Genomic DNA, 14,780 nt, shown 5'->3' with positions numbered 1-14,780 from the left:
CGAACTCCAGGCTGTTAGGGCCGATGTAGCCACGTCGCAGGAGAGAATTTCTTCCTTAGAGGCGGATAAGACAGCCATCGAGTATAGGTCCATAGATCGCGCCCTTTACGATGTGTGGAGGCAGGATCCCAACTTTGATTTTTCTTCTTTCGGGGAGCGCGCCGTTGCTCAAGCGGCCATGTGGAGCGCCCGTGGCAGGAGGCCCTGAGGTCTTCATATCCTCATTTCTGTCAACTATCCCGCTGTGGGCGTATGCTCACCTTGAGCCTTTGTAATATTATTGTTATTATTTTTGTTTTGTGAATCTTTTCATGTTATCAAGACTCCTTTTTCAATATATGTATATACATGTGTGGTTATTTATCTCTTATTCTTCTGCGTTTGAGGTCTTTTTGAGCCTGTATGATGGGGTTTGGTAGGTTCCCCTTTCTTATTTACCAGGCTAGAAGTCCTTTGGAGCCCATGTGAAAGGGTTCACTGGGACCTTTTTTGGTGTCTCTTGATTACTTCTATAAGGATATTTTGACCCCTTGGGTTCTAGCTATCCTTTATATATTCTTGGGCGCGCTTATTATTTTTTGCGAGAAGCGTCCTTCTAGTTGTTATTCATAGCACTATTTTTGCAAGGGTCTCTTTTAAGACCCTTTTTGGCTAGACAGCTTGGTGGCCGCTCTAGGCTTATTGATGGGTGCTCTCTCTAAGTTCTTTCCTCTTGTGGGAGCATCTGCCTTTATTTGGAAGTGTGTTGTTTTTTTTTTTTTTTTTTTTTTGTAAGACCCTTTGGCCTCCTTGATGTTCACAAGGGTAGCTAATCCTTGTTAACCCAATGGATGCCTTGTAAGGTCCTCTCCCTGTTTTATATATATAAGGACTTCGCTTAAGGCCATGATACAAGGGGTCCTTTTGGGATCCCCTGTTAGAGGGTCCTTTTTAGGATCATGGTCCCTTTTAGGGTCTTCCTAATAGAGGGTCCTTTTTAGGATCCTCCTGGTGCATAGGGTCCTTTTTAGGATCCTCCTGATAGAGGGTCCTTTTTAGGATCCTGGTGCAAGGGGTCCTTTTTTGGATCCTCCTGTTTGCTGTATGCTTTATCTTCACGGGCCACTATTGCCCCCCTCCCCCCCCCCCCCAAGTGTCTGGTGAAGTTTACTTCGGCAGGCACTTTGATTGATGCCCACATAAGGTAGAAAAAATATTGTGCGAAGATGTTACCAGTTTCATTCATAGAATTCAGGTTACAACGATACATATAAGACTTACATAAAAAAGGAACTTACACCTACTTGGGAGGTTATCTAAGTAACCTCTTTGATTTTTTTCTACCAAGCTAAGATGACATGCAACACGCTGAAAACCAATACTTCTAGCATTGGCTGTGGGCGCCTCACTGGTAGTACTTCCTAAGGTGCTCCGCATTCCATGCTCGAGGTATGATGGTTTCGTCCATGCGCGCCAGCTTATAAGTGTTTGGGGGTATGCACTGAGCGACTTTGTAAGGCCCCTCCCAGTTCTCCCCTAGCACCCCCGCCCCTGGGTCTCGCGTGTTGGGGAGTACCTTTCTTAGCACCAGGTCGCCAACTCTGAAAGTTCTCTCTCGCACCCTCGAGTTGTAATACCTTGCTGCGCGCTGCTGGTATACCACCATTCTCATTTGTGCTTTTTCCCTTTTTTCTTCTAGCATGTCCAAGCTCTCAGCCAGAGCTACGCAGTTGGCCTCATCCCCGTACGCTTATATCTTGAAGGAACTAACCTGCATCTCAACTGGGAGGATGGCCTCGCACCCATATGCTAAGGAGAATGGGGACTCTCAAGTGGTCGTGTGCGGGGTGGTTCTGTAGGCCCATAGCACATTTGGCAGCTCCTCCACCCAAGCTCCCTTCATCTTCTCTAGCTTGGTTTTCAAGTTCTTTTTAAGAACTCTGTTAATGGCCTCCACCTACCCATTGGCCTGTGGGTGCACTACTACTGAGAAACTTCTCTTTATCCCTCTTCCCCTACAATATTCCTCAAAGGCTCCCCCCTCAAACTGGGTGCCGTTGTCAGAGATAATTTTGTGGGGCACTCCGTATCTACAGAAAATGAATTTGTTGACGAATGAGGTGATATGCTTGGCTGTTATCTTCACGAGGGGTTCTGCTTCAACCGACTTGGTGAAGTAGTCCACAGCTACCACCGCGTACTTCGCTCCTCCCCTACCCGCGGGAAGGGCGCCCATCAAGTCTATCCCCCAGATAGCGAAGGGCTAGAGGCCGGTCATGCTAGTTAACTCATTTGGGGGCCTCCGAGTGTAGTCTGCGTGCCTCTAGCATTTGTCGCATTTCTTGGCAAAGTCATTTCCATCTTTCTCCATGGAGGGCCAGTAGTACCCTTGTCTTATGGCTTTCCTAGCCATGGAGGGTCCGCTCTCATGGTTACCACACTCACCCTCATGTATCTCATGCAGTACTTTTAGCACCTCCTCCTCCTCTACACATCGCAGAAGTGGCATCGAGAACCCTCTCTTGTATAGAACCCCGTCTACCAAGGTGTACCTAGCTGCCTTATACATAAACCTTCGGCCCTATTTCTTGTCCACAGGCAAGGTTCCTTCCTCCAGGTATCTCCTAATCAGCTCAGCCCACGACTCCTTTGGAACACTAACCATGTGTATGTCCGCGCTTACGATGCTGGGTCTAGGTAAGTACTCCACGGGTATTGACTCCAAGATATCCCCATCCTTAGTGGAAGCCAGTTTAGCGAGGGCATCGGCATGGGAATTCCTCTCTCTTGGGATCTGATCTATGCTGTATGCCACCAATTGTCCCAGATACCCTTTCACCCTTTCCAAGTATGCAGCCATCTTGGGACCTCTCGCCTGATATTCTCCTTTCACCTGGTACACCACCAATTATGAGTTGCTAAAAATACGAAGGAGTGTCACAGACGGCGCCAAACTGTTGACGGTGAGAACTCGTCAACTAAGTTAAGTTAGAAAAATTGCAACGTAGAAATTATCAAAAGAAAAGCTTTAAATATCTAGGTAGGAACTCCAAGAATAATTGCAGAAGAAGAATGGTGAAATCAGTTTGTATTGATTATGGTGCACTGCTACAGTAATTTTGAATGATAATTGTATTACTTTAGTGGAGTTTGAGTATCTTATATATTCATCCGTAGTGAAGTAGGTTATGAGAATTATGTATGTTGCGGTGATAACGAAAGATTGAGAACTTGTATGTCTTAGTGAAGTAGGTTCTGAGAATTTTGTGTACTGCGGTGATATATGGATGAAAACCTGTGTGCTGTTTGATTTGTTTGACATATTGGTGTTGAATGTGACAGATGGCTAGGCTAGTAAATTAGGGGATATGTTGTCCGATTTTCTACAGATGGTGACATGTTGGCTTTTCTCTTTTTCTTCTATTTTCAGTGCAAGATGTGTATTTTACTATGTTTTAATTTTCATGTAATATGTTTTTTTGTAACCTATGTATTTGTTAAATTTTCATGTAGTATATTTCTTTTAATTGATGTTGTGCTTTGCTCGGTCAGATTATGTTGTGTGATTATATCATTATAGCAATTTATGCATGTTCTACAATTTTCTTGCATAGCACATGTTTGATGAAAGTCCCAAGTGTTATCCTATAATCTTAATATTAGGCTCTAAAATCTAAATGTTTAGTATAATCGTCTTCCCGCTTTTGTTTAGGAGCTTTCTCTAAAATCTGTCTTGTTTTGTCGCTTGATATAGAAAATAGCTTAGTGTGGCAAAAGCTATAATTTGTCTTTGGTAAACACTAGTTTTTATGAAATTGGAGTATTTTTTTTTCTAGAGATGTGACACTCAAAGTTCTTTGGGATTTAAATGTTGGTTTGAAATTATTTCTTCATAGCATGTGGACTATCTTATTTTGCACTTAAATTTCTTTTATCTTGGATATATGTAATTGATCTTTTGATTAGTACATTATAACTTTAAGTTTTTAAAATAAAATAAAATAAAATTTATATATGGTTGTTTCTTGATATAATGTTACACTTAATGAGTACGACTTCTATTGTTGGGATTTTAACAAGGCAATTATAGAACCTGACTTCACATTTATGGCTGCTAATTTTGATGGAATACTTGGATATGGCTGCTAATTTTGATGGAATACTTGGACTTGGATTTCAAGAGATCTCGGTTGGAAATGTTGTTCGGGTAAATCTATATTATCTTTATAACTATATTATCTTTTATTTTCTAGCTAAGTACTATGGATTTAGAATCTGATGCATATTACTTACACAGTGCATGTCTTTATATGTGTGTATATATGTATATTAATTTCTCGTTGTTTATTGTATATTTGCTAATGTGCTATGAATGATTGGTAATTTGGTTTATTAATGTCTGTGATTTGATAAACTAACTAGCTTGAGCACTTTTAAATTGAGACTGACAGATATATATTCTTTAGTTGACAAGTATGTATTCCTGAGTTTAAAGAACTAAGACTAACTACTTAAGCCATGAGAAAGTGTCGATATTCTTATCTGTACAAGGGTCCTATTATTAGAACTTGAGAATTTCTTATTTTTTATGTTATTTACATTTTAGTCAAATTTGTTTTACTTGATAGGAAACATTGAGGGGAACTATGATATATGAGTAGTTGAAATGACCATGGCAATAATATTTTTGGCTATGTAAGTTGGGCATTTGGTTTTGTACATAATAAAACAGCCGTACACTCGTTGATTTACTTACTGACCTCACATGAAGCTTGTAGAGTAGTCTCTGAAAGTTCTTTTGTACAAGCATAATTTGTTCTTTTGTTTTTGAGCTGATATTTGATATTTTTTATGTCTTTTGTAGGGCCTAATTTGAAGTAATTTGGATATAATTGTTAGTTTTGTTCTCCTAGTTTTGAAGTAAGCACAGCATATGAACTTGAGATATAAGGAAACTAGTGATTTTCTGCTAATTGTGGCAATTGCAACTTGCAAAGCTATTTAGTGTTGAAATTTTTGACTTAATAACTTGTGTTAATACAAGGTTGCCTACAAAATAATCAGACAACTCTGGAATTAACTCATTTTCCTTGGATACATATTTGAAACCAAGTATGCCTCTCTTTCCCTCCACATATTGAAGGGGGTTTATTAGCCACTCCATTGGGAATAGGAGGGAGGTATTTATGAGAGAACATATAGTTTTATGGTGTCACACATGTATTAGTAGTTAAAGAATGAAAACTTTTGTTGATAGATTTTTTTTTTCCACTCCAAAAACTAAATGACTTATTTTTTTTCTTGCTTGGGAAACCCCATGTATGCTTGTTTCATTTTTTAGTAAAGAATATAGTGAAGTAACTGCCGTATATAATGCTTATTAATTATTGAATTATAGGATAAGATCTTTGGCAGGCAATTAACTAAATGTATTGTTTTGTAAAAAGGTTTTGGATAATAAGTTGAGGGCAATATGAATCTTTTGAGAAGTTTCTGAATTACTTGAGATTTTAGCACTAAATAGATCCATGCATTATTGGTGAAATACAACTATAATACATTTGGGACTCTCAAAGGGAAATATATTTTTTTAAAATCAAAATGAAAATTGTAGCTGCATTTTTTTTTTAAAAACAATTACTTTTAAGGGCATGCAAAGCGAGTCCTAAAATCTTAATTTAAAAACACTCAATGGGATCTTTTAGGACTCACATTGCGAGTCCTAAAAACATTCTTTTAGGACTCGCAATGCGAGTCCTAAAAAATTACTTAAAGGCACTTAACCCGATTTTTTAGGACTCGCAAATTTACTTAAAGGCACTCAACGGGAGTTTTTAGGACTCGCATTGCGAGTCCTAACAACATTCTTTTAGGACTCACAACGCGAGTCTTAAAAAACCTTAGTTTTTAAGGCTCTCAAATAGAGGACTCGCAATGCTAGTCCTAAAAAGTTTTTTTTGTAGTAGTGTGTCTCTCTGTGCTACAGGAAAAGGTAGATATGCATGTGCTTAGTGCATGGTGATGAATTAGAGTTGTCGAAGGCTTGATGTGTGCATATGAAAATAAAGACCTAAGGTCAATGAGCCCAAGCTTTGTTTTACCTTTTCAAGTTTCTAAGCGTACTGCAACGAATGAGGAATCAAGAAGAGTTTCTTTGCAATAGTGTATCCTGAGGCCAACAAGCAAGTTGAGGTAGTAAACAAGATTGCATTACAAATTTCATCTAAATTACATTATAACAAATTTTCATTGAATTTCTATCTAAATTGCATTGGAATTAAATTTTTATGGAATTTCAAATTCCATCGAAAATCAGCCAAAAAAAACCTTGAATGTAATCAAGTTTCTCAATTTGGAAAAAAAGACCAACACATTGTAAAAAAACCACAAAAACATGAACACAGCAGTTTGAAATAAATATATTTATGCTTTAGATGTATACACATCATTACATATTATGTAATCAATGATTTTTCTATTCTAAGATCAACAAAAATGATATTTTGAATTTTTTAAACACAAAAATGGAAATATTATTTTTATTTTTGTTTCTTTATTTTTGAAAAATAAAAATGTTTGGTAACTATTTTTATTTTTTATTTTTAAAAACAAAAAATAATAAATGCAAATAATAACTTTTATTTTTATTTTATGTTTAACCGTACAAAATGATGTGTTAATTTGAATAAGAGAAGAAAAAAAAACGAAAAGTCAAAAACGGTTTGAAAAAATTTTGAAAGTGAAAAAATTCAATTTTTAAAATTTAATGAATTATAATTAAAAAAATTTAAAATAAAGTTACCAAACATTGTTTTATGTTTAATTATCAAATTTTTAATTAATTAAATAAAAAATTATTTTTTTAAGTGCTACCAATCATCACCCTACAATTCAATCTGTGCTGTTTTAGAAGGGAAATGTTGACCCAAAAAAATATGAAATGGGTGTGAGAAATTCGGGTATAAGGTTGTGAGATAGAGAAGAAAAGAACTAAAGATAGACTGTGATAGAAAATTGTGCGAGGGGTATTTTGGTCAAAATTTCATTTACAAACATAGTTTGCTAGTATTTTTTAACATGAACGTGTTTTTAATTACGAAGTATTACTAAGAATTTATGCTCAAATTTCCCTTTGAAGCTCGCTTCTCCTCAATTGGTAATTTATTATCATTATTATTTTTTTTTACCTTTACTTTATTAGTTTAGTATTTACTATTTACGACTATTATCACTTGTTACCATTTGGGATGTAACGAGTGATATTCAAAACAAAATTATATATTTATATATATTTAAACAATTAGAAAGAAAAAGAAAAAAACCCTGACTGACGAATCAAGTGTTAAAACTTTTTTGTGAAGGGGACCTAGAGTTTTAATTGAAATAGATGGGGTAATACATAAAGTAATTATGTAAACACTATTTCTCCTGAGTAAAGATGACAATATATATAATATAAAAGTTTGGATATGGTTAGAGCTGTAAATATGGGCTGGACTTTCTAGCACGGCACGAAACCGACACGAGCCCGGGAGGCACGAGCATGACACAGCACGAAAAAATATGGGTCTGCGCCAGGCACGACACGAATTGAAAATTGACACGGCACGGCACGATATGGGCCTGAGCACGGCACGACAAGCCCGAAGGCACGACACGAAAGCACGAACAAACTAGCCTGAAAGCACGACACGATAAAAAGCCTGATATTTTGACATTAATAATCATAATAAATTTTTATTTTTCAATTATTAATAAATTAAAATGATAATAGAAGTCTTATTTTTCTCAATGTTTACATTTTTATAATTATATTAATTTATTTTAAGATTTGTGAGTTAAATTTTTTAGCATTTATTAGTATGTATTAAAATTCTAATAATTATCTTTGATATAATTTTGTGTAAAATATTATTAAAAAGTATATAAAAATATCTAAAATTATAATTTAAACAAAGAAATGTATTTTGTTTGGTGGTAAGTCCATTGGTGGTTAAATATGAGGTGGAGGGTTCAATTCTCCATCCTCACATTTTTTGACAATAATAAAGTGGGCCGGCCCGGCCCGGCCCGAATTTATCGGCGGCACGAAAATGTGGGCCGGACCGAGCCGACCCACATTTACACCTCTAGCTATGGTTATCATAGAAAAATTGTTCAAACAACAAAATGATCGAAATAAGAAAAATAATATATAAATATGTTGTGGGCTGACAACTACGAAATAGAGTTATCTTGTTCAATTTTGGTCTTAAAAATGAATAAAAAAAAGAGTGATATGTGAATATAAGTATAAAATTCTAGTAGTTTTTGTAAGATTTTATTTTATTATCTAGCTAATGAACATTAAAAATAAAGAACAAAGAAATTAATTGGGAATATTGTTTTGAAGAATTTCAAAATGTGGTTTTGGAGCAAGAGATTAGTAGATAATTCCATAGTATTTGGTGGTTTTGGAGCAAGCTGAAATCAGGGTAGATAATTCTAATTCTAGGGAAACTCTATGGATTAACCCCACTTAACTACTAAATACTAAACATGACCACAAATTAATGTTTCTCAATAAAATAACCATATTTGACAAAATAGTCCTTATAAGTCAAAACAAGTTAGGGCACTCTTCATCTTCTTTACTTTCTCACTTAGACTTTCAACCACGTTTTTCATCTTCTTCGCTTTCTTCTCTTCTTCAAATAAAGGACAAAACCAAGGCCAAAAATCCATTTTTCCAGTCATTGTCTCCCTTCATATTGGTTTTCTTGTTCTCTATCGTTGCAAGTAAGTAAATCTGAAACTTTCTTCATCTTCTCTATTAGTTTCTGCATTATTTTATTCTAAATTAGTGTTTTGTTTCTTTCTTTAGGAGGAGTTAAGGAAGAGGAAGAGGGATAAAGAAGTAGTGAGAAGAGAATGAAGTCGACGGATTCATACATGATTCACACACACATGGTTCACACATATTTCACACATGGTTCACTTAGAGTTCACACATATTTCACACAATTCACACATGGCTAAAGGAAACAAAAATAAATCATGAGTGAACCATGTGTGAAATGTGTGTATCATGTGTGAATCATATGTGAATCATCTGTGAACTATGTGTGAATCACGTGTGAATTATGTGGAATCACGTGTAAACTATGTGTGAACCATGTGTGAATCATGTGTGAAGTATGTGTGAACGCAATAACCTAAATCGCATAAATCAATCAGAAATTCATCATCTCAACATAAAATTCTTTCTTTTCATTTTTTAGCCTAAAATACTTCAAAATTTTCATATAAACTATTACAAAATACACCCATAACCTATAAATAAAAAAACACTTACTCATTATCAAATCAAATGTTTTAATCTTCTTCAACTTTGGGAGATGAGTTCTCTTTAATCTTCAATCTTCTTCAACTTTTGTGAGGCAAAAATGTGATAGATAAAGCTTGTTGAGAAAAAATAGTGATGATCTCTCTTTGAGTATGATTTGAGAGAGAAGAGATGATTGTTCTCTTTGTGAGAGTAGATGATTTTGTGTATGTGCCTGCTAGATAAGTGGAAAGACAAAAGAGAACACACCTAACCATCTTCGTTAAAGGGTATTAATGAAACAATAATTATGGGTTATAGTTATAATTATAGGGTTAAAAGGGGTTAATTAGTGTTAAAGCAATTTTCGCAGTGAAGCGCGTTAGACAAATTCCGTGTATTTTGAATGCCGTCCAGTTGGTCATGTATTTTGAAAGCTCATGTTCATAGCTTATGATGGCGATAAAGAAACGATTTAGATTTGTTGTTAAAAATGTGTCCTATTAGATTAAGACACATGATTATTGAGATTGTTATTTTGTCAAAGAGTGATCCCAATTATTATTTCCATGTGGTCCCAATAATTAAAGAGAAGACAAGGACACGTGACAGAGGGCTTGGCTTGCCGTAACCCAAACGTTCGAGGAAAAGAAAACTTGTTTGAAACTTCAATAAAAGTGATTGATTTTGATTAATTGAAATACTGTTTTTTAAACCCTATAATAGACAAAATAGAGTATAATCTATAAACTCGGGGCAAAAAAAAAAGTATAATATATAAACTAAAATCGTTTTTTGTTTTAATAATAGTGACCTGATTTTGTTTGAATGGTGTAGAAAAACATAAAATGAAGACTCTGAATTTCCAGCTTTGACAATAGGCATGTGAGAAAATATGCACCTACTAATCCGGTAGACTTCCCGCACTAACAAGTATCTTATATGAAGTAGTTTGTGCTGTCTTTTCTTCACACATTTAGACAGGGAAAAAAAAGTCATAAAAGGATTAGCAATTTTAACTCATATTAAAATATAAATAATAGGTTGCTACACTGCACAACAAGAGTTAATCCCAGTCCCTTCCTTTGAACTTATACAGAATACGCCCTTGCCTATAATTCAAATCCATTCATCCAATAATAAAATCACTTTTTAAACTTTTTTGTTTTCTTGGCCGAGGGCATGGTATTGGTACGAGTAAAACAAAGAAACTAGACAGGAACATCTGATGGGTATTCCTTTGGATGTCTTTTGACCGTTTCTCTCAGTAACTTCTCTTGCTCAACAAGGTTGGATGGTGGAACATCATATACATCTGTAAAAAGGTTTGCGACTGCTGGTTTCTCTACCTTCTCAGCCATTTGAATCGCTTGTAACATCTATAACCAAACACCATGAGGAAGGTCACAGATTTGGAAAGCTATTCATTTAATTATGTACTCGTAATATAAAATCTTTATCATTGGTCTTGTCTACTACAAACCTTTGGTTCTTTTAATGGCGTTTTAGTCCAAAGTTTTTTCAAACTTACTTTCTTTGGTTTACTAATTGAACAAGAAAACAAAGCAGACTTTTATATGATTGTTTTTGGAAGTCACTTTCAATACTGTTGCAAATCTTACCTGTTTTCTCACACTGTATCTAAGCTCTGATTCAGCCTCAGCATTCCACCAATCATTACTTTCGATCCATTGTCTAAACCGAGTAACAGGGTCTCGTGCCAATCTCCACCATTCAATCTCTTCAGCTGATCGGTACTTGGTTGAATCGTCAGATGTTGAGTGGTGTCCCACTCGATAGGTTAGTGCCTGTAAATTGAAACCAAATAAAGTGAGAAACTTAGGTATTGTTTGGTAACACTTAAAAAAAAAATAGTTTTCCAATTTAATTAATTAAAAATTTGATAATTAAACATAAAATGTGTTTGGTAACTCTATTTTTATTTATTATTTTTTTAAAATTTTAATTAAAATTTATTAAATTTTAAAAATAGAACTTTTTTACTTTCAAAATTTTTTTAAACGGTTTTCAACTTTTTTTTCTGAACGTATTGTTAAACAAAAAATAAAAATAAAAGTTATCAATCACTTTTATTACTTTTTGCTTTTAAAAACAAAAAACAAAAATAGTTACCAAACATATTTTATTTTTTTAAAATAAAGAAACAAACATAAAATAATATTTCTATTTTTGTGTTTAAAAAATTCAAAAATAAAAATTTTACCATACACAATAGTTTCAAGTTTGTCTCTTAAAAAGGCCAGAAAGTTATGCTTTTGTAGCCTCACCTCAATTAAGACTGGTCTGTGTTCACGAATTGCCATGTTACGTGCAGCATGAACAGCACTGTACATTGCAAGCGCATCATTGCCATCTACTCGAATACTTTGGATTCCATATGCCTGACCCTTAACAACAATACCATCGCCTATAAATCAATGGAGGACATACCATCAACATAATAGGTAAGAAATAAATATTATAGAAGAATCTATTGGTTAGATGATAACGAACTTTTTGTAATAAAAGTTAGCAAGAACATAGGTGTAATAAAATAAAACTTACTTCGAAACTGATCTTCTGTTGGTGTACTGATAGCCCATCCATTGTTTCGGCAGATGAATACAACCGGTGCCTCCCTAACTGCCGCAAAGTTTAAAGCAGCATGAAAGTCACCCTGCATTGCTTCAACAGTTAAAAAACATGTTACCCAAACCAATAAGTTCATCATCTTGATGGAAATAGAATGTTACCTCACTTGTCCCACCATCACCAAAATAAGTGACTGCGCAGGCATCTTTTTTGTTCATCTTTAATGAATATGCAGCACCAACAGCCTGAGGAATTTGTGTACTGGAAAACAGATGGAAAGATATGATGTGTACTGTAAATTTTCAACATAATTTATTTTACAGAGTCAAAATCTTACGATATAGGTGATGATATGGTGAAGTAATTGAGCTTGTTAGATCCATAGTGTATAGGCATTTGCCTGCCTTTACCATAATCATCTTTGTTACCAAAACACTGATTTGCAAATTCTTGCAGGGTGAAACCACGCCATAATAGCACTCCTGGTTCCCGATACTGCATTCATTTAAAAGAAATTCTAGCATCATTCTCAATTTCCTGTACTTAAACATCGAATAAAAGAGGTAAAGGAAAAGGTTTGACATCTTTTAAAGATAGTATGAGTATATATGAGTGTATGTAGTGACCTGAGGAAAGATAAGGTCATCAAGAGTTAGCGCTGCTGCAGATGCAATGTTGATGGCTTCTTCTCCAATTGTGGTTACATAAAAAGAAATTCTCCCTTGTCTTTGCGCTTCATAGAATATAGTATCCATCACTTGAAGTGTGACCATTTCACTGTACATTTTTAGAGCAACTTCTTTTTTTACCTATTTAAATCAATAGGTAATTCGTCACAGCTCTGACATTTATCCTCATCATCCTCAAAATTTATAGGCCAATTTAAGTTTGATCGGTGAAGTGTTGAGATACCTGTACATAGGTGCTGCCTGAAATAATCTGTCCATTGTTATCAAGGACCCTATAGCAGTGTACCCTCTCCTCAGGGGATTCAGAAATGAATTTCAATTCGGGAGAGAATGTGACTTTTCCTCCTGGAAAATCCAAGGCCTGTCACACAATGAAATCTTAGAAAGCACATAACAATCGAGCATAACTCATGATATTGGCATCAACTATGAAATGATGTCATGTTGTAGGATCTACTATTAATTTTTAAAACCAACCAGGACCAGCAGTATGAGTGACTTCAACATGTCTTGTTTATCCGAAGAAAATAATTCTTTCCTCTGTATTTTATTTCTCTTCTCAGACAAAAATTGCATTCATAGCAAGATAACAAAGCTGCAAAGTAGATGTAGCAGCTAGACAACACAGACAAGGATAATAGCATATACAAATTCAAACTAAACTGCCTAAATATCAACCCAATTTTCATTAATTAGGAATAAAACAATGGACTCATTCGCCTCTAGCTAGCTCGTCCAATAAACCCAATTAGCACCTTGATAATTTCTTGTCGAGTTCATTTAGAAGAATAAAAACAAAGTCATTTCTGTTAACGAAGTTTGTTCTCGCGCATGAAAAAATATACAAAATGAATTGTCACTACGGTGTGACACAGATTTGTTAAATATGCAAGGAGATTTCGATCCAAATTTTATTTACTGGAAATATCGGGTGTTCATAGATCTTTTTTTAAAAAAAAAAATTATTGAACCCCAATCCCTCACACACTCTCCTACCCAACCACTTGAGGCTCTCTAGTGGCCTATAGACTCCAGTAGTCATTTATATTCACCTCTCGACTGGAGTCATTTACTAAGTTTCTAATTTTGACTAAAGAAAAAGTTTGAGAAGATTTTCCAAATATTCTCCAGAGAGTCGAAAAGGGCTTAAGTCCAATAGAATAAGCAAACACCTTGGTCAGCAAATCAACAATATGTTCTCTTGTGGCCCTCCTTTAGAAGCCTTACCTGTTTAATTAAAACCATCTTATATTCTATCAAATACCCAGAAAAGATGATAGAAAATACTATTAAGAATCTGCATGTCTTAAAATAAAAACACACCTTCAACAAAAAGATTCAAACTATACAAAAAATAAATAAATAACACTCGTACTTAAAAAATTAATAAAAATATAAAACTCTGCTTCGGAAATATACCTGTTGATTGGCATCAAAATCATGAAAAGAATCCGAATGTTTCTCAGCTATGGTGGACTCAAAACGACAAAAAGCGAAATGGGTTGGCGTATTAACAATATCTACAACTGGGTTTTTGAGATTTGGAGCACATGCATCTGAAATAGGATGTCTTTGATGGAAAGAATGAGACCAGGAACTCGGGTTGATCGTGCCTAAAACACCCAGCTTTGAAACGAAATGGTTGACAACATTGACAGATTTTCTAGTCCAAAGAGCCATGTAAGAAGAGCTAAACGACGACAAATCTAAGATAGAAAGAAATCAAAGTGATGAAATGAGAATAGTTTTGTCTTGTAGGAATGGAAGCAGTGCAGAGAATCCGATTTTACATGCGAGAAGAGAGTAAGAAGGATGGGTTCGCAAAAGAAAAGAGAATTCTATAATTACAACTTTCTTGTACGTTTGGAAGTTTTTAGATTTGATTAAAAGTTCTTATCTACGGATTAGAGCGCCAAATCATGATTACTTAAAGTAGGAATAGGAGCAAAGCTGCTTTGTGCATAAGGCTTAAGTGCTTAAGTGTGTTGTTTTTAAAAGATTTACTTACTATCATGCTTAAATACACGTGTATTGTTTATTTTTTAAGATACACGTGTATTGTATTTTTTTTTGGCACACGTGTATTGTATTAAATAGCACAAATTATAAAATTATTTTACTTTTAAAATAAAATTAAGCATTTTCTTAAGATATTTAGAGATTTGATAAGGGAAAATTGAGAAATGATGCATTAAAAGAGTTCCTATAACAAAATT

The 14,780-nt window shown here is 34.7% G+C and overlaps 1 protein-coding gene and 1 long non-coding RNA gene across 2 annotated transcripts; both read right to left on the bottom strand.

Annotated features, from left to right (window-relative positions):
- Positions 1 to 8,702: 8,702 nt before the first annotated feature.
- On the bottom strand, positions 8,703 to 9,514 carry LOC133802017 (uncharacterized). Its single transcript, XR_009877112.1, has 2 exons — positions 9,314 to 9,514; positions 8,703 to 8,798 (listed from the first exon to the last, which is right to left on the bottom strand). It is a non-coding gene; the product is annotated as an uncharacterized LOC133802017 (long non-coding RNA).
- Positions 9,515 to 10,287: 773 nt separating this feature from the next.
- On the bottom strand, positions 10,288 to 14,519 carry LOC133802009 (2-oxoisovalerate dehydrogenase subunit alpha 2, mitochondrial-like). The gene is made up of 9 exons (XM_062240244.1): positions 13,984 to 14,519; positions 12,788 to 12,925; positions 12,502 to 12,684; positions 12,213 to 12,370; positions 12,037 to 12,136; positions 11,849 to 11,960; positions 11,572 to 11,711; positions 10,906 to 11,091; positions 10,288 to 10,662 (listed from the first exon to the last, which is right to left on the bottom strand). Exons 1-9 carry the CDS (start codon positions 14,242 to 14,244, stop codon positions 10,495 to 10,497), a joined length of 1,446 nt encoding a protein of 481 aa, XP_062096228.1. The 5' UTR covers positions 14,245 to 14,519; the 3' UTR covers positions 10,288 to 10,494.
- Between the last annotated feature and the right edge of the window lie 261 nt (positions 14,520 to 14,780).

The sequence above is a fragment of the Humulus lupulus genome, chromosome 1, assembly GCF_963169125.1.
Source record: "Humulus lupulus chromosome 1, drHumLupu1.1, whole genome shotgun sequence".
Lineage (NCBI taxonomy): Eukaryota > Viridiplantae > Streptophyta > Magnoliopsida > Rosales > Cannabaceae > Humulus > Humulus lupulus.
The sequence above is the reverse complement of the archived record's forward strand: the minus strand, read 5'-3'. Positions and strand labels throughout refer to the sequence as shown.